This window comes from Myotis brandtii, unplaced genomic scaffold (assembly GCF_000412655.1).
Source record: "Myotis brandtii unplaced genomic scaffold, ASM41265v1 scaffold627, whole genome shotgun sequence".
NCBI lineage: Eukaryota > Metazoa > Chordata > Mammalia > Chiroptera > Vespertilionidae > Myotis > Myotis brandtii.
This window is the reverse complement of record NW_005370397.1, coordinates 522,615-547,972: the sequence shown is the minus strand read 5'-3', so window position 1 is coordinate 547,972 and position 25,358 is coordinate 522,615. Positions and strand designations below refer to the sequence as shown.

Below are 25,358 nucleotides of genomic sequence, written 5' to 3'. Positions count from 1 at the left end.
CCTCAAAAGCTTGAAGAAGGATTTCTTCTGGAATTGGTCTGTATCTAAATAATGCAAAAAAAGACGTAAATACCACAGTATTTAGCTCAGGCTCTACATAATAAATGATCACATAAAATAAAACAAACACTGCTAACATACTAGAAAAATAATGCTTTCTTCACTGAACTCTTTTTTGGCTTCTAGATATGAAAGTTGAAAGCATTCCACATCCACGGGAAATAGTTCAAAATCACTGGCATGCTTAATATTACCTATTAATTTTTTCATCATCATAGAAATCAATTTATCTTGGAACAAAATTTTTTTAAATATATTTTATTGATTTTTTTACAGAGAGGAAGGAAGAGGGATAGAGAGTTAGAAACATCGATGAGAGAGAAACATCAATCAGCTGCCTCCTGCACACTCCCTACTGGGGATGTGCCCGCAACCAAGGTACATGCCCTTGGCTGGAATCGAACCTGGGACCTTTCAGTCTGCAGGCCGACGCTCTATCCACTGAGCCAAAACAGTTAGGGCAGAACAAAATTTTTATAATAAACCAAATATACTAAGATAATGCTACTCTTTCTCAAGAAAAATAATTAGGGTTAATTCTTATTTATCATTGATAATTCAAAATAATAAGAATGTTGTTGACTTATGCTTTTTGTAGCTTATTTGCCCTTTAATTACACTTTGCTTATTAGATTAATACTGAAGTGATTGATATTTTTAAATAAATACCAACTAGCAGAGTATAGTGAAAAGTTAGAAGGAAGCAATCCTGGGAAAAATACTGGGTGATGATAATATATGAAGTGAAAAAAAAAACAATTTGCAATTAATGTAATTATAGTCATTACTTTACCATTGCACTTACTTTCTTACCTTTTTTCCACTAGTATATTGGTCATCACTGGAAGAAACTTTTCAAATCGAATGTATCCAGTGGGTTCTTCTTCCTCTACCTAAACATTCAATAAAAAAGTCACTTATTCATTCAACAAATACACTGAGCAGCTACTTTCCCAAGCACTGTGCCAAGTGTTGGGGATTTGATAATGAGCATCCTTGGGCATGGTCCCTGCTCCCAGAATTTATATTCTGGTAGTGGGGACGTATATTAACCAAAAAACAACACAGCTGAGTGTCTAATTATAAGTTTATGTATGAACAATGAAGTCAAGGGGCATGGGCCTATTAGAGCACAGAACAAAGGAAACTTTTCTCAGCCAGGAGACCAGGAAAGGCATTCGTGAGGAAATCACCCTGGAGCTGATGAGTAAAGGATGAGTAGAAAGTCATCAGACGAAGAGAAACCAAGATGGCGGCATAGGTAAGCACCGGAGATTGCTGCCGCAAATAACCACTTCAAAAATACAACTAAAAGACGGAACGGACATCACCCAGAACCACAGGAAGGCTGGCTGAGGAGAGACTCTTCAACTAGAAGGAAAAATAACAGCACACCGAGGCTCAGAGGAGGCGCAGTGTGGAAAAAACTCAGGTGCGGAGGTGCGCGCGCAAAGCGGGCTGGTGGCTGAGAGCGCGGTTGTCGTTTTCGGTCAGGGGGGAGTCTCAGACTCTGAGCTCCAGATACGGGCGAATCGCTGGGGACTCGGACCCAAACGGGAGAAGCGGGAGTGTCTGGCATCAGTTGGAAGGCAGCTTTCCCTCCGAGGTTTGCAGCGGTTCCGGGGGTTCTGAGAAGCAGAGCCTCTGGGAACAGGACTGAGGGCACCATAACGGCTCCCTCCGCCCGCCCTGTTGAGCCCGCCCCGCCCAAGCCCTGCGCAGAGCCATTTGCCAGATCGCCTCAGGCAAAGGCTAGATTAGCACCTCCCCAGAGGACAGAAGTTTTCCGCGGCAGACACAGCTGATTCACACAGCCAGTCGGCCTGGTGGTCAAATCCCTCTAGTATTAACTACAACAATCAAGGCTCAACTAGAACAAGACTGCGCACAAAGACCACTAGGGGGTGCACCAAGAAAGCATAAAAAATGCGGAGACAAAAAAACATGACAGAAATGGAGGATATAGAGCTAAAAATCGCAATTTTGAGGGCTTGCAAAAATGTGCTAGAAGCTGTCAATAAACTTGAGGAGAGAGTCACGAAAACTAATGAGACCCTCGATGCTATGATAAAGAACCAACTAGAAATTAAGCATACACGGACTGAAATAAAGAATATTATACAGACACCCAATAGCAGACCAGAGGAGCGCAAGAATCAAGTCAAAGATTTGAAATGCGAAGAAGCAAAAAACACCCAACCGGAAAAGCAAAATGAAAAAAGAATCCGAAAATACGAAGATAGTGTAAGGAGCCTCTGGGACAGCTTCAAGCGTACCAACATCAGAATAATAGGGGTGCCAGAAGATGAGAGACAGCAAGATATTGAAAACCTATTTGAAGAAATAATGGCAGAAAACTTCCCCCACCTGGTGAAAGAAATGGACTTACAGGTCCAAGAAGCGCAGAGAACCCCAAACAAAAGGAATCCAAAGAGGACCACACCAAGACACATCATAATTAAAATGCCAAGAGCAAAAGACAAAGAGAGAATCTTAAAAGCAGCAAGAGAAAGAGACTCAATTACCTACAAGGGAATACCCATACGACTGTCAGCTGATTTCTCAACAGAAACTTGGCAGGCCAGAAGGGAATGGCAAGAAATATTCAAAGTGATGAATACCAAGAACCTACAACCAAGATTACTTTATCCAGCAAAGCTATCATTCAGAATTGAAGGTCAGATAAAGAGCTTCACAGATAAGGAAAAGCTAAAGGAGTTCATCACCACTAAACCAGTATTATACGAAATGCTGAAAGGTATCCTTTAAGAAGAGGAAGAAGAAAAAGGTAAAGATACAAATTGTGAACAACAAACATGCATCTATCAACAAGTGAATCTAAGAATCAAGTGAATAAATAATCTGATGTACAGAATGAACTGGTGATTATAATGAATCAGGGACATAGAAAGGGAATGGGGAGTGAGGGCGGAGGGGGGGGCGGGAACTGGGAGGAGGGGCGTTATGGGGGGGAAAAAAAGAGGAACAAATGTAATATGAACAATAAAGATTTAATAAAAAAATAAAAAAAAAAGAAAGTCATCAGACAAAGACTGCAGTGAAGAGACTCCCAGGAAGAGGAAATTACATGCACTTAAGACCTGTGTGGTGTGATGCCTTGGAGGCCAGGAGGCTGAAGCATAGGGAGTGAGGAGAATGTTTCCAGATGAGACTGCAGAGACAGGGATCAGGCCTTGCAGGGCCTTACTGTCTATGAAAGTGACTTCGGTTGTTATCCTAAGGCCAATGAGAAATCACTGACGTATGTCTGAAAGATACACTGGTTGTGGGTAAGGTGGCTTCTGTAGCAATAAATCTAAGGGTTTGGGTTAGACTGGTAGCCACAGAGAGAGAAGTAGATGGTATCAAAAACTACTCCAGAAGTAAAATCAATAGGACCTGGTGGGCAAGGATGAGGAAAAAAGAGAAGAGTCAAGGACAACTCATAGGATTCTAACTTGCACAAATGGGATGGATTGATGTTTCCCCTGAGAGAAGGAACACTGCATAAGGGGCCAGGTTAGGGGACCAATCATGATCTCAATGGCCATGTATTGAGTCATTGTAAAATAGCTATTAAACACCTAGATGGTCGCCCTCACTGGTGTGGCTCAGTGGATGGAGCATCAGCCTGCAGACTGAAGGGTCCCAGGTTCGATTCCAGTCAAGGGCACATGCCTGGGTTGTGGGCTCGATCCCCAGTGAGGGGCGGAGGGTGTGCAGGAGGCAGCCAACCAAGGATTCTCATCATTGGTGTTTCTATCTCTCTATCCCTCTCCCTTCCTCTCTGAAATCAATAAAAAATATATATTAAAAAAATACCTAGATGGTCAACAGAACTTTGTTCTACCACTACTAGTTAGGAGAACACTACACCTGGAAAGAGAGTGTTTGGTACCCAGCACTGTTAGATGAGAATGAGAAAGACTCTTGCCCTTAGGTTCAACTGTGATGGTGGCTGAACAAAACACCATCGATCTTAACTTTCATGTCAGGTTATTTACCAGGAGCTGTAAATTTTCCACTGCCTTTCAAAAATCCTATTAAAAGGCTCATAAATCCCAACTCAACAGAAGAGCTTTTAACAGATTTATTCTTTGAACAAAAATAAGAAATCTATAGGCTGCTGCTACATGGAACACATTGTCTTCCGAATGACCACTATTTGTTTAATGTTTATACCAGATTCTCGCCTGGTATGAGTGGAGTCCTTAGATTCCACTATTGGCAGAATATGTCCTCTGTCTAATGATAGAATGATGTGTTTCTAAGCCCATCAATATATGACCAATTGTCTTCAGCTGCCTCTAGGTCCAAGGCGAACATTTTGCAAATAAATGTTCACATGGCCCTGATGTGCTTGAATGGGTAACACCCTGATTCCCAAACCCAGGAGCTTCTTAAAAATAAAATGTCAATCTCAAGAGACTACCTTTGGAGGGATAATTTTTAAAGTAAAATGTTGAGTTTCTATCCTGATTCCTCAAGAAATCTACTCCTTGCCCTAACCGGTTTGGCTCAGTGGATGGAGCATCGGCCTGCGGACTGAAGGGTCCCAGGTTCGATTCCGGTGAAGGGCATGTACCTTGGTTGCGGGCACATCCCCAGTAGGCAGTGTGCAGGAGGCAGCTGATCGATGTTTCTCTCTCATCGATGTTTCTAACTCTCTATCCCTCTCCCTTCCTCTCTGTAAAATATCAATAAAATATATATTTTTTTAAAAAAGAAATCTACTCCAGAGCAATGGTTTGCTTTCCTTCCCTCCACCCCCAACAAACCACTGTAGAGCAAATAGTCTCAACTGTGAAAGACAGACCCCACTTTATTTCACGAGCATCCTCACCAACCTACAAACTGTTTTTAGTATTTCCAGATGGAGTTCAGCTCTACAGCACACCCTCCACTACGTGAGAATTCACAAACACGTGACATTATCTAACAAAGCCCCACTTGCACCCACTCCAGCTTCCATACAACCTCCAGGAGCCCTTGGTGCTCTGAACACTGAACACTAGGGTGAAAATTCTGCGGTTCATTCTGGCCTGACAGATCAGTGTGGAGCCAAAGTTGCACAAAAATAATAAGTTAAAGCAGATCTCCAACCAATCAGGATAGCAGAAGAGGCATAAATTTTCTTTGGCTTTTTTAAACAGAGGGATAATGAATAAAAGCCATGTAGCTCAAAATGAAGGAAAAGTAAGTTCATCTTCAACTTGGGCAGATTGTGAAAATCTGTCTATGACCCAACACTGTCCCCTGGAGGCCACATCTTATCTATTTTTTATACAAAAAGATCCATGAGCAATGGCATAAAACAGATATATGATGACTCTAAATACACTAAAATAGACTGTTTTATATATATCAAACACTATATTATATTATAAAAGGTTTTTTACTGTTCAAATAAGCTTTTTAGTTTTAGATTTACAGAAAAGAGATATAGATTTCCCATATTCCTCCCACCCAGTTTCCCCTATTATCAACTCTTGCATTACTATAGTACATATTGGTTCATTGTCACAGCTAATGAACCAATATTGATACACAATTATTCACTAAACTCCAGGCTTTATTTGGATTCCATTAGTTTATCTAAAAGGCATTTAAAAGAGATGGTCTATTCCTTTATCATAGGAGAGAAACAAGGAGCAAAGTAGAGTAGCCCTTCTGAGAATCTAGAAGCAGGTGTGAGATATGGGAGGATAAGACAGGTTCTATTACTTCTGGTGCATAATAGCTAATTTATGAGGTCATTAGTAAGATAATATAAATATACTACTTTCTAGAAATGTTTGTTATCCAGTGATGGCTCAATGATTATTTAAATCCCATGTATTGCAATGCCTTTAAGATTTAATAGAAATATATCAAACACTGAACCATATATATAAACACACAAATATAATATGTACATATACACATATAGTAAGCATATAGAGATAGTGATAAAGATAGAGAGATGAAGAGTAAGAGGGAGTATTTGGGGTTGAATTGTGTCCTCCCAAAATCCATAGGTTGAAGTTCTATGTAACTGTTTTGGAGATAGGGTACTTGCAGAGGTAATCAAAGTAAAATGAGGTCATTGGAGTAGGGCCTAAACCTCTATGGCTGGCAGCCTTATAAAAGGGGGAAATGTGGACACATAGGCATGTACATAGGAAGAGCACCACGTGAACATAGAGACAGTCATGCACAAGCCAGGGGAAAGGCCTGGAACAGGTCCTCCCCTCATAGCAGGACCAAGCCTGCTGACGCCTTGACGTCAGACTCCTGACCTGGAACTGTGAGAAATATTTACTTACTAACTATGCGTGGCACATTTTAATCCAAAGACTCTGAATCACCGTCATCAAGCATAATTCCTTACTCATCTACTGGAGATTAGCAAAGCAGATAGTCAAAATTTAGAATTGATTTTACAGAGTTGGTAAAGAAAATGATGCATCTCAGACCTACTTTCTCAGCAGAAAACTCAATTAACCAACTTATAATGAAGTCAAGAAAGATTCCCTAACTTACAGCAGACAAGTTCGAAGACTAGGAATTCATTGCCATTTCTTCACTAACAGCAAAGTCATGCTGGGAAAATCACTTCACTTTGATATGGCTTAGGCCGCAGGGGTGGGCAAACTTTTTGACTCAAGGGCCACAATGGGTTCTTAAACTGGACCGGAGGGCTGGAACAAAAGCATGGATGGAGTGTTTGTGTGAACTAATATAAATTCAAAGTAAACATCATTACATAAAAGGGTACGGTCTTTTTTTTTTTTAGTTTTATTCATTTCAAATGGGCCGTAGTTTGCCCACGGCTGGCTTAGGGTCTTTAAAAAATGATGTTGCCTTCTTCATAGAAAAATATAACAATGTAGTCACCATGTTAGGCCAAGGCTAGTTTAAAATATTCTGATTAAATTCATCCCCTAGCTTCATGTCCTTGTTTGTAATTCAGGGAGAACATGGTTGTTGTGAAGGTTTCACGCGATGCCATGAAGGTGCTTTGTCAACCTTGAGATTCTATTACAATCACTAGAGGCCCAGTGCACGAAAATTTGTGCATGGGGCGGGGGAGGGGGGTCCCTCAGCCCGGCCTGCGCCCTCTCACAGTCCAGGAGCCCTCAGGGGATGTCCTACTGATGGCTTAGGCCCGCTGCCCACAGGGAGGGGGCCTAAGCCGCACTCTGGCCTCCCTCTGTAGGAGGCGACGAGGCCAATCAGGGGAAGGCACCACCCCTATCACCCTGCCACTGCCAGCCGCTGCCATGGCCACCCTCAGCCCTCACAGCTGCCCTCAGCCCTCACAGCCGCCATGGCCGCCGCGGCTTTGTCCAGAAGGTCGTTCATCTGTCTGGTCTAATTAGCATATTATGCTTTTATTATTATAGATTATTTCTGTCAATAGTGAACACACTTTTGGTTCTATTTCATGCAATGACACCTCCTCCTGAAAGAATCAATTTCTGGTGCTAAAATTTCAGACACATCCTCCTTGGCTCACCATACAGACCTAACTGTTTCTGCCTCCCAACCATCCAGTGCAGCATGGAATGTGGTGAGAATGTATTAAATTGCTGGGCATATCTACCAGCCCATCCGTCGTCCCTGGACCCCTGCCTAGTGGACAGGGTATGTGCATTAGCAGTGAGGCCTCCACCTCCACTGTTTCCCTACCTGCCTCATTGGAATGATACAAGGAGAGTAACAGGCAGCCACCAAATACATCCCTCCTCTTCAAAAGGCAGAAACAAACAAAGCAAATATATCTTGCTATTGCAAACATGAGGCAAAATCTAGTTTGTTTCACCTAAGAAAAGGCTAATGTGCTGAAAAGGAGGTAATGATGGGAAAGTAATATAGACAGCATTTATGAATGCAAATGTATTAAAACCTCTTTGCAGGAAGATCCCCCAGCATAGCCTCCACAAACCATGTATAGTGAATTCATCTTAATAGTGTGAGCAGATGTTCGCCTGGAGACCAAGGCCCTGACACACCAACCCGACTTCTCCTCCTCCGAAGAATGACGGGAGTAGCGCCCGGAGGAAAAGCCACTGCTCCGCCTGCCACAAGAAGAGGCTACCCAGTGTCTTCAGATATTCCTCAGTCTCTTTCCATCCTCTTGCCCAATATGAAGGAATCTCAATAAATATGTAAATATCGTGGGATTTTAAAATATAACAGCACATATCTAAGTCTCAAAGCATGAGGCAAATACTGCTTCTCACTCTCCTTTGGTAAAAGTCCATTTTCTTCATCTATTTTGCGTCTGAGGGTACAAGGGAGGTGAAGTGCCCGTCCTGGTCCTCACCGGCGCCGGTGTTTTGGTGGGACCACAGCCCAGAGCTCTTTGCTCCCATTCCCACAGTGAAATCAGCAGCCATCTCTCTTCTCATTAAAGCCTTATTTATTCTAATGCTGAACTCACCGAACAGGTACAATAAAACACACAGTGGGAATTCATTTCTCCCCAGTGACACAACGATCAGTCAATAAACTGAACTATTTCATGCTTCATGAAAGCAAGATAATATCAGTAGTTAAGATGGTTTATTAAGCACCTCCATTTCAACAAGTTCCAGGTCACCAAATAAGATATGCAAATGAGTTAACTATTTGTAGTAAAAATATGAAAACCATAAGATATTTCAAGTTAAACTCTAAATACCACATAGAAAAATCTTAACATAAATCATGTTTCAAAACAAACCATAAATATCATTTAAAAAATATTTCTCTACCTTGGACACAATAAAATAATAAAAATTCATTGACATTTGTCAAAACTATCATATGAAATTTGTAAATCTGCCTATTTTAGAAAAATAATTTACTCTAAACATTCCAGAGGCTGTTGTGCAAAAATTAGGATATGAGATTCTTTGGGGTTTTAAGTCCCTTTCTTATTATTGGAAGTATATTTTTAAAAATGACTGAACCATCAGATTCCAAGAATTAACAGGTGGCTAACTCAGGTCATTTTCTTTGGGGTTTTAAGTCCCTTTCTTATTATTGGAAGTCTATTTTTAAAAAATGACTGAACCATCAAATTCCAAGAATTAACAGGTGGCTAACTCAGGTCATTGATAAGGTCCCTTCCAACTGTGAGTCTCTACAATTTGGAGCCGTGGGGAATCAGTGGCCATCAAGCCTTTAACTTCCCCATTTTATCCTCTAGGAGTGGCAGGGGCCGGAGGGGCTCTGCTACACCAAGTGGTTCACGCCCTTCAGTGTCAGCTTCTCTCCAGCTGGGCCTGAGTGTCCCTCCTCCCCCCAGTGGTGTCCTCGCCTATTTGGCAGAGGCAACAAGTGTTAGAGCCATGGTCACACTAGGTCCCCTTCCATCCATCTACACCAAAAGCAATTGTTTGAAACTCTGTTGCATGCAATAGCTGGGAGGAAAGCTTCATCCTGGGTTGAGATTTGGTTTAAGCAAGGGAGCCATGGTTATTAACAATATAGATCTGAATAGAGTGATGAATAAAGAGTGATCCTCATTCTCCCTAATGAGAAAAATTCCCTAAAGGAATTTTGGTCAATTTGAATATATAAACGTATTAGGTCCACAGATGTACTAAAAATCACATATATAATAACATGTTAATTTTTAAATATCACTGTTCATTTTTACATTTTATAAAGCAATTGTATTCGAACTCAATGCATCTTCAACAGAAAGACTTTGTTCCTAAGAGTCTGCCTACATAAATGGAATCATGACGTATATGCCTTTTTTGTGACTAGCATATTTCACACAGCATAATATCTTCAAAGCTCATCCATGTTGTTGTATGACAGGGTTTCCTTCTTGAAATGTTAGTTTTTAAAAATTAGATAACAGTGTGGAAGAATTGTTTTGATGTAATATTGAGTTTTAAAAAAGAAAAGTATTCCAGTTGTGTTTGAATGATGGCTACCACAGAGATCATTCCCTTACTTTTTTCTTGTCCAATTTTAATTAACTGGCATGTATTTTTAATAATGAAAACTCTGTAATAACATGGTTTTGTTATAATTAGATGAAAAAAGCAAGGTTCAGAATTGTACATACTGAATTATACTATAAGATTACAGTCATTAAAAACATGTACAGAAAAATAATATGGAAGTACACTAAATACTAATGATTATGTTAAGGTGATGGATTATTGGAAAGGATATTTTTCTCTATTTAAAAGTTTTCTGTAATGTGAATGTTACTTATACAATAAAATATTTAAAATAAAAATTTGTGTTAGTCCTGGTTGTGTTCTATATAAAATTATGAAATGCTTTTACTTATAAATGTTGTACATTTATGTAAGAGAGGAAAAATCACTTTTGTCAATTTCCCTGCTGTTGATCATGCCTTTAGCACCATTTATTATTTTCTTCCAACTACTATAAAACAACACACTCAGTGTACTCTCTGTACAACACATTCCTCCCAGCACCCACCCCCAGCCCAACTTCACCTGTTTCTATTCTGAAGTAATGGCTGGTAGCCAATACTAGATAATCCCCAAAGGACCTCAGGTCTACACTTCTTTAACTCTATCATTTAACCTGACACAAATCAGAGATCTATTCCATTCTCCCACCTTCCACAATGCCAGATGTGTAGGAAAGCTGTTTGACTAAAGAGACAGATATGCTGAGGACAACACTAGCACAGTCGCCGCTGTTATCGAATCATCTCTTTACCCCTGGACAGAATTCCAGGATAAGCCGGGCCCCGTTCTGATCTGTCACTGACCTACCTGGCTGGGAATGTTTCCACTCACTCTCCCATGCCCTGCTACTTGGCCCTGATGAGGGTTTTCATTTTATCCCTAAGCAGCTTTCTTCTCGGTTCCATTCCTGAATACTAGAGGCAGGCCATGGTGAGCTCAGAGGTAGAAAATCCAGGGCAGCCAACTTTCTGGCCATATTCTACTGGACATTCAACCCCTGGCTCACATTACGGCTCTCCCAGACGACAACTGCGGCAGCATGAAAACCCACCTCAGTCCCCCAACCGCAGGAACCGTCATTAAATGCTGTCTCTAGCCATCAAGTCTATGCCAAGGCCACACTATGCTGCTCTCAGCCAGTAACTGAGTGGTGGGGGTACTTACATAAGTGCCATTCCTGAGGAGGGGGACTCCTCTGATGGGCAAGTTTGGACTGAGAATTCCCCACTCCTAGAGCTGCTCAGTCTAAGGCCCTCCCTCCCTCCCTCCCTCCCTCTTTCACAGGCATCAGACCTGTACTGTGTTCTGATGGCTCTCCTGGCCTCCCCTGGCTGATGTTCCCCTCACTGTTTTCCACAATAAACCTCTTGACCAGGTAATGCTCAGTTTGCTTCTCAGCACCCAAAGTATCACAAGTGGTGCCAGAAGTGGCCGGAGGAAACAGGTGATGAGATGGAGCTCTGAGACAGGTTCACTCTCTGCCAAGTAGGCAAGAAGGATGCTGTCCGGAGTGGTGTTGGGGACAGTCTCTGGCCGTTCATTGCTAAAGATTTAACCAGAGGTGACCTGGGAAAATCCAGGGAAGAGAAATGCCTTTGCAGGTGCCATGATTCAAGCATGTGAAAGATGGGGAGAACACTGCCTGCAAACAGTTGAGGTGACTGTGGGTTGCACTGATGCCCTGCAGGAGAATGAGGAGGAACTGAGGGCCATTGCCAAGCAGGTGCAAACCACATGTGAAAGCCTGGGAGCCTCCCTGATGGCTTACAAAGAAGCCCTTATCAACGGCAGTGCAAGAGCAGACTCGGCAACATATCAAACAGGGTGGTCAGCCTCTGCACTTCTTTTTTTCTTTCTTTTCCATTTATCTTTATTGTTGAGAGTATTCAGACCCATGAAAAATGTAAAAGCAGCTCTTAGCATGCTGTCCACAGCAGGCTGTGGGGAGGATTGGCCTGTGGGCCACAGCTTGACATCCACAAATAAAAGGCATGAAAGTTTGAACTGCACAGCCAAGACTGGTATTTAAGGTCAGGGCCCTGGCCGCAAAAACCTGGCACACTCAAACATGGGGTGGAGACATCGGTGGAGACCCCGGACACGCTAGTCTGCACCCAGGTAGGAGGCAGCACACCGCTGCGCTGCAGAACACGCCCCTGGCCAGGCCACAGTGCCCTCAGAAACTGCCCCTTTCCTCCCCGAGCAGGCACACGGAATACTGGGCTTAAACCCTAGAATAGCCATCAGGCTGGGAAGTGCAGCCCTGGTAAGGGAAGAAAGAGTCTATACACTGAAACAGCCCAAGGAATTAGCTAGCATGAACGAGGAGGAGCCGAGGGAGTGCCCCTGATATTGGCTGAATGTTTGTCGAAGGTGCTGGAATAGAAGACTGGATCAGCAAGAATTCACTGGCTTTGGGCATATTCTCAGGACACAGGACCTAACACCCTAGGCAAGGATGACAGGAGAGGGTGGCTCCTTAGACACCTGGTGTAAGTGGTGACCAGGCTGAGAGAAGTAGAAATGCTGAGCTGAGAAAAGGGGGCTGGCTGGAATGGGTATATTATGAAACAGAAAACCCACCAGAGAATTATGTTCCCTGGGAGGGCTCAGAGGACTCCCCCTCACCAAGGACATGAGGAATGTGCTAGTGAGAAAGGCACGGGCATCCCTGAGAAGTTCTGGGTGGCCCTCTGCAGGCACAGCCAACTGGAACAGGCGCACACAGACCTGGGCGTGGTGATATCCATGGAATGACTGGCCAGTGGCCCCATCCCCACCCCCAAGTAACGGAAGCCAGGCAGAGTGGCGTAACCACAGAAGCTGAGGTCGCATATAATGGCCAGTAATGTTGAAGAGGGAGCCCAGGAAATATATTCTTAGGGGCAAAACAGATGTGTATCCAAAAAGTAATAGCTTCATTGGATCCCACAATAGAAAAACAATGTAAAGATTTCCTGCTTTATTGAATACTTTCAATAAAATGATCATGAAAAATTGGTAGTGCTTTTTAGTTACCGAGGTGCTGGCATGCAGGCAAAAGAATCATCTTTCTAATCTTCCATTTAACTTTATATAGTGCTTTAGGACTCAAAACATGCCTTCTTATACATCATTTCACTCACCTTCGAAGCAAACTTTGAAATAGGTATTATTATGGAGAAACTGATACAGAGATTAAGCTACTCACCCAGCCTCAACTGCTTCTCCTCTGCATCCCGTTAAGCAAGCAAGTACTGTGCTGGGTGCGAGGAATAAGGGAATAAAATCCCACTTCCTTCTCTTTTCCTCTTATTCTCTTAGTTGTCCTTGGCTTCCACCAAAACCCACAGACCTAGACGAGCATTTCTGAAAAACACTCTTCTCCGGGTGGCTGCCCAGAAGCGATTTTCCTTTTGGGCCTCTGCTTCGTTGAACTGAAAGCTGCACTTGAAATGAGATCAGACACTTTTCTGGAAAACCAAACAGGCATGAAGCTCTGGCCTGGGCTGCTCAGTACAGCTGCATGAGATAAGGCTATCCTTCCTCTACACTCTTACAAATAATCAATTTTATTTCATTCGTAGACTGTTTGATCAATGCAAGGTAGTCCTTATTATTTTATTGTTTACTACTTGTTCCAAGCTAGCTTTTATTCAAACCTGTAAAGAACTTTTGTGAATTTGAGCCAAACTGTCAACAATTGCCGGGAAGCAGTATCTCAATGGATTGGGATAATGCTCTGGAGAATGGCAGGTTTTCATCTATTTTATACATTACAATCAAAGGAGGGACATAGGTGGGTTACATGAAATCCACTGGTGATAGACTAGAGAAGCTGGAGAAAGCCAAGCGGGGGGAGAGGGGGAGGGAGGAGAGGTGAACCTCTAGGATTGGATAAAAAGTAACATGATAGACACAAACTTAGATGGGTGTAGGATAGCCAACAGTCAACAATTAACATGAGGGAATAAAGGAATTTGTGGTATCTGTCTGGCACCCAGGCACATTAGGTTGTGCCCCAAGGGGTCCAGAAAAAGGGAAGTTACAAGTTACCCAGACATTTCAAGGATATGTTATTATAGATGCAAAAAGACAGATAGGCTCAGTTAAGGTAAAGGTTGACCTTGTCAGTGAGGATACCGGCCTAGGACGTAAGTACCCACCATAACTGCTTTTAGTTAAAGTTTAATTTCAGACCATCCTTTGGATTACTTTAGGTCTCTAGATTTGCAAGACTGCCATGTAGGCCTTTCCTGAGCTTGTCAGGTTAGCATGTGGCCCCTTTCATCAACATTTCCAAATAAATATAAATTCCTTACAATCTCTACTTCTGCTTCTACCTATCCCCTTTGAACTGATTTTATTTAGAACTAGAGGCCCAGTGCATGAATTTGTGCAAGGGTGGCGTCCGGCTGGCCCAGCCCCAATAGGGGCGGATAGGGGCTGGGCCTGTCGGGGGGAGGAGATGGCAGGAGGTTGGTCGGCCGGCCTGCCCCGATCAGGGCCTGATCAGGGCCAGGCCGGCTGGGGGAAGGGGCCATGGGCAATTGGCTGGCGGGCCCCACCCCTGATTGGGGTTGGGGGGCCAACTGGGGGCAGGACCAGCCATGGGGAGGGGCTGCAGGAGGTTGGTGGGCTTGCCCCCTATTGAGGTGGGGGGGGCCGTCAGAGGCGGGGCCAGCAGGGGGAGGGGCTGCAGGCTGATCAGGGTGGTGGGGTCCCATCGGGGGCGTGGCCAGCCAAGGGGAGGGGCTGCAGGAGGTTGGCTGGCCAGCCCCGCCCCCTATTGGGGTGGGGGAGTGCAATCAGGGGCAGGTGGGCCGGTGGGAGGGGCTACGGGCCTCTTGTGGTGGGGCGGGCTGATTGGGAACAGGGCTGGCCAGGGGGAAGGGAGGGGGCATTTGGCTGGCGGCCAGCTCTTGGCTCTTGATCAGGGTGGGAGAGTCTGATCAGGGGCAGGTTGGCAGGGGGAAGGGGCAATGAGGTTGGCCAGCTGGCCCCACCCCAATCGGGCTTGTTGGCTGGCCACAGTGGCCACAGTGGGCGACCCATCATTATGGTCATTATGGCCATTAAGGTCACTGGCTTTTTATATATAGATATAGATGCTCCTGTCATCTGTCAATACCCTTTCTGTATATAGTCAGTCCCTGTGGCTACCAGCCTTTTTTCAACTAATTTTAGAGAAGATACCACCTAATGTGGGCTCTCATTGCGTTACTTAGTTACAGCCATTTTCTCAAGACCTGATATTAACTCTTTCAGACCCTGCTGCTTGGATCATTCCCATAGCTACCCTCATGTTTTCATTGAGCACACTGAGCAGCTCAGGGCATTTTTACTTCCGGGTAAAAAGGTTTTCAGTTATAAGGAGCCAGAGTCGCAGAGTCCGCTGACTACCCTTGCTCAGCCACTTACCTCTGCAATCAGATCATGCAGCTCCCCTTCGTTCGGGCAGCATCCCAGGGACCTGATGATGGTGCCGATCTCTCTGGGGGGAAAGTGGTCAAGAGTCTTAGAACATCCACTCTGAACCTCCTCTTACGGACGAGGACACAGTTAAGTGACTTGCTCAGAGTCCCCTGTAGCCAACATATTCAAGCAGCAACCTCCACGGGAAGAGGGGAATCTGGGAGCTGGGGAGAGTCTGAGAGGAGGGACAAGTAGAACGGGATGAGAACAGAAACAAAGTCCCTGGCAGGTGAGAAAAGCAGGTTAATTAGCGTTCTGGCTTAGGAGCAGACATCTCCCCTAGACTTCTAGAAAGAACAGTCTTCACATCTCACTCATATCCCTTATACCATGATCATGATCTGTCTGGAGGTAAGAAAAAATACCTCCAGGCTGTCGGGTTAGTATTAATAGAATACAGTGATAGCAAGTTTTTATAAGTCCTCCAGGCTCTGTTTTAAAGTGCTTTAACTATTCATATCCACTTAATCCTCACGTTAGCTCTGTGTGGTAGGTACTATTATTTTACAGATGAGGAAAAGTTAGGTAATTACCCCAAGATGTTTGTAAAAAGAGAAAAGGATTCAAACACAGGCAAGTGGAATCCATATTTTTAACCATTGCACATTGCTGACTTGCATAAATCTCAGCTGAGAATTTAATTAGACTTAAAGGAGAACTTCTTGACTGTAACAGGTGCTTCTAAAGAGAGATCTGGAAATTCCACCCGATGGGAGCCTGGAAGAGAGATCCAGGGTCACAAAGTGATGGTCCAGGGACAGACCTGGCCCTCGGAGAATGTTTTATTTGCATAGTGTTGGTGTGTTTATATAGTGCGTACATACATGTCATGAGAACTGTCGTATACCTTCTCATTCACACACTTATGTTACAGACCTGGTCCCTGTTTATCACCCTTGGAAAATATCAATTTTGTTCTGTCAAAGAATTTATCTGCAAGAAGCAGAGGAATGAGCAAATGACTCTTAAAGTCCTCCCCAATGCTCTGATTCTAAGATTATCTTTAAAAATACACACAAAATCTGTAGCTTATGTAAGAGAATGCTCTTGTTCTCAGAAAATATACACTGGCCCAGCTGATATGGTTCAGTGGTTGAAGCATCAACCTATGAACCCAGAGGTCATTGGTTCAATTCCCAGTCAGGGCACATGCCCAGGTTGCAGGCCCTAGGGGGCATGCTGGAGGTAATCGATGATGTTTCTATCTCTCTATCCCTCTCCCTTCCTCGCTCTCTAAAAAGCAATAAAAACATTTTTTAAAAGAAAATATATACTGGAGTATTTCTGGAAAAAGGTCACAATGTCTGCAACTTAAATAGTCCAGCAAAATTAAAATAATGATTAAATAATAAAATGCATAAATGTGTACATACAGGGTGTCCCAAAAAATGTGCACACACTTTAACAGCTGATAGCTCAATTTTGAAAATAAAATGTATTTTTAAAAACACTGCCTTTATAATTATTCAACATGTGTGTAAACATTTTTTAGGACACCCTGTATATGGAGAGAGACAGAGAGTGAGTCCATGCAAGCAAGAGCTCATTTGGCAAAATGTTGAGAACTGGGGAATCTAGGTGAAAGTGCATAGCAGTTCGGTGCACCATTCCTTCTATTTGTCTAGCAGTTTGAAATTTTTTTATGAAAAAGTGTTTATTTTAAAAATACACATAAGCACATTTCAGTCTCAGCAATCAAAACCAAAGTAATAAGGAATAATAACAGAAATCCTGCCTTTTATAAACTACTTATAAAACAACTGGCTTTTTCTGTGTTATGCTATTTTTATCACTTTGGCTTGAAATGTTGATTATCAAGGATGTCTTAACCTTCAGTTTCACAGTGAAATACATGAGTTACAACCTGTTTACACAGCACTGTAGAACTGAAATTGAAAACTTGGCAACACTGAGTAGATCTAAAATATCGTGCAGTATGAGCTGGGATGAGGCTGCTATGGGTCTACTGTTCCTTGCAGCAAATTCTTTCTTAAGAAGTATGTGGAGAGATGGCGGAACAATGAGGAAGGCAGTGCTGTGAACTGCTCCTGCTGCCACAGGATGAGAGCCGGGCTGCATGGTTGACGTGTACTGAGCACTGGGCTCAGGCTCTCAAAAGATGAGCAGTTCCCAGCAAAACGATCAGAGTGACCTTTGGCCCAAGAAGGCCGGCTGATGGCACTGCCCCGTAAAGGCCAGGTTGAGGGTGACTAAGAAGAACATAAACCTAGGGCAGAGGTAGAGGAAGGGCGGCGATGTTTAAATACTAACAGGTCATTCTTCTCAAATGTGTTCCTTCCTCAAAAGGCAATGGAATGAGGTGCATTTCTTCAGGAGGCCTCCCTAGGTCCTGCACAGAGTCCCTGGGAGGACAGGAAAGGGAAGTTAAAGCAGGAACACAGATGACTCAGAGCTCTCCTGCTCTCTGTCCTGAAACACGCCCAGAGGACAGAATAGAGTGATCCTGTGAGCTCCTTTCACTCTGGAATTTTGTGTCAAGACCTGGGAACGCAGCAGAGGGGTCGGTGGGCCCTGAAGAACTCCAGATGGCCTCTGGAAGGAGCTGGGAACCTGCCATTCTGGGAGAACCATACAGCCAACTTAGACGTAGTAAGGCTCCCAAAGGTCAGCTAAGGAAAAAGGAGCAGGACAAGAAAAAACAGAGGCCAGAAAAAGACCAGGCCATTAATTCTAGGTATGAACTACAAACTAACTCCAAAAGCCTTTATGGTTAAATATTAAGAATTTGTTTCTGTACTTGGAGTATACAGACAGTACTAAACATGGAGACAAAGTCATTTCACAACAAATGAGTCACAATAAGGTTGCCCAAGAGTGACATCACCATTTGATTTATGTAGAGCATTTGGGCCATTTAAAATGTTTGAGGGGGGGTGGGAGGGGCAGGTTGATTCTTGGCAAGCCAGCCTTCAGTGGGTGTGATATCACGTTTCTGACACAAGGTGGAGCCAGTGCCATTGAGCTAGGTTGTGAGACTTCAGTTTAAGGGCAATCTAAGGTCAAAACATCAGAAAGTGAAGACCTGATTCAAGACAACTGATGCAATGCTAAGGGAGAAAAGAACAGGCAAAATATTTTACCCTCTATGGAATAACTGACATTTGGCTAAGTATAAGAGACTATTAAAAGCAATTCAAAAATTCCTAAGAAGGAACAAAAGATGTGAAATTATTCTTATTCACTTAATAAATATTTATTGCACACCACTATGTGCCTAGAACCACTTTATAGTAGAGCAGACAACACAGAGAAAGCCTTGCCCTCAAGGAAGGCATTTTTCACAAATTAATCCTATTTTGACAAAGCCATGGAATGAAGTTGAAATAATGGCTAAATCTCCTTATTTGCAGAACTGCTAAAAAAAAATAAAATAAAATAAAAAAGCCTCTTTTTCCAAATATCCCTCTAATGAAGTGACAGTCATTTTTCTGCTACTGAAATATGCTTTCAGAAAACCCTCTGGTTCTAACTTGTTACATGATTATTTCTTACCCTGTCCTATGTGCTAGAGTTTGTAGCCCCCAAATGAAGAACCCTGACCTCCTATGGCTCAGGCACTGCCTTAGGCACTGAGGTTACTGTCAAGCATTAGACAAGGTCCCTGCTCTAACCATGGAATGCACAATCCAGTGGGAGAAAGCACATACACTCAAGTAAGTACACATATGAGCTAACTTAATGAGAAAGCACCACCACCATCATCATGATCATAACTATTAGTTTGCTAGGGCTGCCATAATAAAACACCAGACTGGGCAGCTTAAACAACAGAATGTATTTCCTCCCAGTCTGGAGGCTGAACTCCAGGATCATGGTGTTGGCGGGTTGGCTTTTCTGAGACCTCTCTCCTTGGCTTGCAGACGGCCATCTTCTCATAGTGTCCTCACTTGGTCTTTCCTCCCTGCACATGCATCCCTCGTGTCTCTGCCAAATTCCTTCTTTTTAAAAATATATATATATTTTTTTTAAATTGGTTTCAGAGAGGAAGGGAGAGGGAGAGAGAGATAGAAACATCAATGATGAGAGAGAATCATTGACCGGCTGTCTCCTACACACCCCACACTGGGGATCGAGCCTGCAACCTGGGTGTGTGCCCTGACCTGGAATTGAACCATGAACTCCTGGTTCATAGGCCAACTCTCAACCACTGAGCCACGTCGGCTGGGCCAAATTTCCTCTTTTTATAAGGACAGCAGTCAGATTCGATTAGAGCTCATTTTGACTTAAGCACATCTTTAAAGACCTTATCTCCAAATAAGGTTATATTCTGAGGTACTGGGCATTAGAGACATGACTTTCAGGGGTCAAAACTCAGCCCATAACAATAATAATAGTTATTATACTCCTGCCACCACCACTCTCTTTGGACCACCATTCTCTCTTGCCAGGACCAGCGCAATAGCCTCCATATAGTCAATCTGTTTCTCTTACCAACCACCTCGATCCATTTCCTCACAGCAACCAGAATAATCGTTTCAAAATAAAGATCTCATCATGTAATTCCACTGCGTAAAACCCTCCAACGGCTTCCCACTGCACTGATACCCTAACCTCCTGGGCATGGCCTATACGGCGACATCATGCTGCCTCTGCCAAGTTCTGCCCGATCGCACACCACTCTCACTACATCACAGGACTCCGTGCTCTGGTTTTCTCTAACACACTAACCCCTTCCCCTTCAAGGGACCTTTGTATTGGCTGTCCCCAGTCCTTTACATGGCTGACTCCTTCTAACTTAAAGATCTCAACTCAACAATGAGCTCCAGAGACACTTTCCCTGACCACAATGTCTACACTGTCTCATCCCACCTAACACCCCTAGTTCTCTAATACATCACTGTTTTATTTTCTTATAGCACATTTTATTACATCATCCTGGTTTTTTACTTTACAGCACTATTACTACCTGAAATTGCATTTATTTATCTATTTACTTTTATACTGTCTCTTTCCTCTAAAGTGTAAACTCCATGAGGACAGAGGCCTTTCACTGCTATATTCCAACACCCAGAAGGAGATTACACACTGGGGGGAATCAATACATACTTGTTAAATAGTAAATTAATTTGTAGAACTTCATAGTTTGAAAAACGCCTTTCAATTAAAAAATACTTTCATATACATTCACTCATTTCACTCTCATATCAGTCCATATTAGAATCCCCATCCAATATAATAAAAGGCTAATATGCAAATTGTCCCCTCGACCCAGAGTTCAACTGGGAGTTTGACCAGGGGGTGGGGCCAGCCAGCCAACCACCTGCGGCCCCTCCACCCCCAGCTGGCCCCACCCCCACTCAGCCCGATGGGGTGGGCCAGACCCCACCCATGCACGAATTAGTGCACCGGGCCTCTCGTCTTAAAATAAGGAAACTAGGACTTGGAGAAGTTACCTGACTCACCCTCTAAGAACGTAACTAGTATGGAGCAAAACAGGAAGTTGTCCCCAGCCTCTGACTCTGGAGATTCTGGCGCTCAGCAGTCTTTGCAATAATATCTTCTTAGAACAAATCACGGTGGTTCGAATGATTTGAGGTGAAAAGTAGTGGCAGAGAAAAAGACTCAGAGCAAACCGGCACCAGTATGCCTTTTGCATATTTCTCATAGATGCTTTGGTTATAGCAAGGGTTTAATAAATGTTTACTAAAATACTCAGCCAGTATGGCTCAGTGGTTGAGCATCAACCTATGAATCAGGATTCCCAGTCAAGGCACATGTCCAGGGTTGCATGCTTGATCCCCAGTTGGGGGCGTGCAGGAGGCAGCCAATCAATGATTCTCTCTCATCATTGATGTTTCTTTCTCTCCCTTCCTCTCTAAAATCAATAAAAATATACTTTTTAAAAATGTTTACTGTTAGGTCTGATCAAATCATTAAATCGATACCCCTGCCCTGGAACTGACCTTTAGACCACGTCACCACCCACACTCCCTTTCGCTTAGACCACATTCCATTGCTCAGACCTTTATCTTTCCCCTCCTGACTTTCCCAGGATCCAGACCCAGAGAGTTCTCCGCCAAAAAAGCCCAACCTAGCCCTAGCCGGTTTGGCTCAGTGGATAGAGAGTCGGCCTGTGGACTGAAAGGTCCCAGGTTTGATTCCGGTCAAGGGCATGTACCTTGGTTGCGGGCACATCCCCCGCAGAAGGTGGGCAGGAGGCAGCTGGTCGATGTTTCTCTCTCATCGATGTTTCTAACTCTCTATTGCTCTCTCTTCCTCTCTGTAAAAAGTCAATAAAATATATTTTAAAAAAAGAAAGAAAGAAAAAGCCCACCTAGAGTCCCTGGAAACCTCTGCCTCCCCACACTTGGGTGCTGGCGCCATTTGGGGGCTCAGCCCATCTGGTCTCCAGGTGACCTAATTAATTTAGAATCCCTTACCACTCTTGGCCTCATGCAGTCCTCCTTCGGCAACCCTAACATTTACTAAGTCAACTGACTGAAACATTTGTCATTGTTGTGAAAGGTCTGAATAATTCCAAATTCAGCACTGCCAAATGGCTGCTTGCTGCCCAGACAAAAAGCACACTGTCCTGGAGTTTCCTTCTGTAAACAACGCTGAGACACCATTTGGCAATCACTATGTAATCGTTGTTATGAGTAAATCAACCAATGGATGCTAAAATCAATGGGCAAATTTTGAGGAGAAATAGGATATGTGCATAATCTTGAAGTAACTCCCCCAAGACATTTACTAATTACAGAGGGAAAAAATAATAACTGTATATAGTGGGGAACAGGCAGACACTACCTTAAGCAAGGGAGCAAGATTAACATCATCAGGAATTAAATACTAGTATAGCACCATCAAGTATGCTCTGACATCATGCTCTGAGAAGAATATGAAATTACTTCTATGATATTCTTGCCAAAAATGCATTACCTTAATCTAAGCATGAGAGGATCTGACAAACCTAACATGAGGGACATTCTACAAAATCACTGAGCAAGGATGTTTCAACAATATCAAGGTCATTGAAGAACTGTCTGAGATTGGAGGACTAAAGAGACAAGACAATGAAATGCAACATAGGATTCTGGGTTGGATCCTGGAAGAGAGAAGGGAAATTAGTGGAAAAGCTGGTCAAAGTCCAGTAAGATCTTTAGATATTAGCACTGTGGGATATGACCATTAGGGGGAGCTGAGCGAAGGATACACAGGAACACTGTATTATTTCTTGGATTTCTATAACTCTAAAATTAATTTCAAAATAAAATGTTTTTAAAATAATGAATAAATTAAATTTTATAAAAATGGCATACTAAATTTCTTTTTTCTCTATGGTCAAAGAATGGAGATTTTTGGCTAATCATAATTTCAGAGAATTACCACTTTTACATATTAGGGATATCAGTGTTTTGCAAATAACATTTATCTCTTGATTTTTCTAAATTTTTTTAGCTTTAAAAACATCTTATGTGGTTGAATGCATTAATCTTTTTTTTTCTTTTTCAATTATAGTTGACATTCAACATTATATTAGTTTCAGGTGTACAGAATAGTGATTAGACACTTATATAACTTATGAAGTGACCCCCTGTTAAGTATGAACCCCTCGGGAGATAACCACCTGCTGGCTTAGGCCCGCTCCCCGGGTGGCAGATGGCAGGCCCGATCTCACGGTGCCTGCCCCACCTCCCCGGGTCACAGATGGCAGGCCCGGATCCCACGCTGGGTCACAGATGGCAGGTCCGGATGGTGGCGTGGTGGGCGGCCGATCACGCTGCCCTGCTCTGCCGCCCCAGGTCGCACACGGGAGGCCCGGATGGCGGCAGACGGGTGGCGGATCTCGCTGTCCCGCCCCACCTGCAGTATGCAAATTTAATGGCCATCTTTGTTGGGTTAATTTGCATACTCTTCTGATTGGCTGATGGGTGTAGCAAAGGTACAGTCAATTAGCATCTTTGTCTTTTATTAGTGTAGATTATTAGCTATATATTCCCTATGCTATACTTTAAATCCCTATGACTATTTTGTAACTGCCAATTTGTACTTCTTAACCCCTTCACCTTTTCACCCAGCCTCCCATCCCTCTTCCCACCTGGCAACCATCAGTTTATTTTCTGCATCTATGAGTTTGCTTCTGTTTTCCCTGTTCATTTATTTTGTCCATTAAATTACACATATAAGTAAAATCATATGGTATTTGCCTTTCTCTGACTGACTTATTTCATTTAGTATAATATCCTCTGGGCTCCTTAGGGTAGCAAACAAGATCCATCACTAAATGACCCCTAACCCAGCTTAATTGATTCATTTCCTAAAAACTCCACACAACTAATTATATACACTCTGGTAATATTCTTGACACTATATGTAAATAGAAGACAATGCTATACACATTTCAGAACCCAAAAGTAAAGCCATTTTGTCTTTATTAAGTTTATATCTGAGAGAGACAAGAAATATACATTTTTTAGTTAAAAACATCAATATTCTTAGAGTTAGGTGAGCGAAGGAAAGATGGCCTAAAATAAGCTCTCAGTGGTAGGTTGGAAATTGTTTTGTAAATGCATCAGTAGTTTTCAGAAAAAAAGTAGAGACTTGAGTGGCACTTCTTAGTAATCAAAAAAAAAAAAATGAAATAGAAGGTGGCTATGGGTTAGTAGCTGCCATGCCTTTAAATTAACCAAAAGCCTACTTGAATTACAGCACTTACAGCTGGCTTCTGGCCTGGTTTCACTGCTGCATTCTACATGGGCACCTCTGAACACTTGTTTCTGAGTCCTTCCAAGACAGAAATAACGAATTCCCATGCTCCTTGGGACCCTGCTAATGGAGCCAAATCCTGCCCTTCCGTGCGACTCCAACAGCACCATCCCATCCTGTCTTGCTCGCCTCCCCAGGGGAGAGCAGACGTGGCTATCTTGCCTTACTATCTCTGCAGATGGAATGGATGAGGTGCTGTCACTCCCTGTATCTAGAATACACAGAACACTGAAGCCACTGCTACAACTGACTGAAAATGGAGTTACCTGCTCTGTGTACAAGGTGGAACCACTCGTTACTACCCCCTACTGCCCTTTCTCACTCCCCACCAAGTAAATCGGGAGCAATTTCAAACAACTCCTGGACTGTGTTATGTGACTACAAATGTATCTGCTATCCACAGTTTCTGATTTGTGGAGGAAGTTTTATAAAGGGAGATACTCTTCATGTCATGCTTGACAGGAGTAGCAAGACCATGACGGCTCTTCTTCTATACTCCCCCAATCCCCTCCGAACAGGCCACCCTACCAACCACCTTTTGCCTAGGACATAACCCACCAAGATGTGTAGGGGCCCCTAACCTTCCTGGGTTCTGGTGGAGAAAATTCAATACTGCCTCTCTGTGAGGATAATGGTCAGTGCTCTAACAAACTCCTCCACCCAGTGGCTTAACACTACTGTCAACGTAAGAAACATCCAAACCTGTAAGAAATTTTTTGAGTTTGAGTCAAACTGATGACAATTGCCAGGAAGCAAAACTTCAATGGATTGAGAAAATGCTCTGGAAAATGGCAGTTTTACCACTTATTTTATACATCAGAATCAAAAGGGGAACCCCTAAGGGGGGGACATAAATCCATAGGTGATAGATTAGGGAGGCAGGAGAAAACAAAGGGTGGAGGGGAATGATCTGGGATTGGATAAAAAGTAAAAGAAATAAACACATACTTCTATTACATAGGCAGGTATAGGATAGTTAACAATCTACACTAATAAAAGCGAAACATGGTAATTGGCGTACGATCGCTACCCTTCCCATTGGCTAATCAGCATATCCTTATGCAAATTAACTGTCAGCCAAGATGGCGGCCGGCAGCCAGGCAGCTGGAAGCGAACATGAGGCTTGCTTGCTCCAGTGACTGCAGACTCCAACGTTCCCCGCCTGACTTGCCGGCCTCTGAGCTG

At 43.2% G+C, this 25,358-nt stretch overlaps 1 protein-coding gene across 1 annotated transcript in view; it reads right to left on the bottom strand.

The window, feature by feature from the left end:
* The window catches only part of EFCAB2 (EF-hand calcium binding domain 2), a 41,347-nt gene that overhangs the window by 2,895 nt on the left and 13,094 nt on the right, over nucleotides 1-25,358 (bottom strand). Inside the window, exons 3-5 of the mRNA XM_014528242.1 lie at nucleotides 15,390-15,462; nucleotides 874-953; nucleotides 4-44 (exon numbers count right to left, since the gene is read on the bottom strand). Of these exons, the coding sequence (XP_014383728.1) occupies nucleotides 4-44; nucleotides 874-953; nucleotides 15,390-15,462 (194 nt within the window). The remainder of the gene's footprint in view (nucleotides 1-3; nucleotides 45-873; nucleotides 954-15,389; nucleotides 15,463-25,358) is intronic.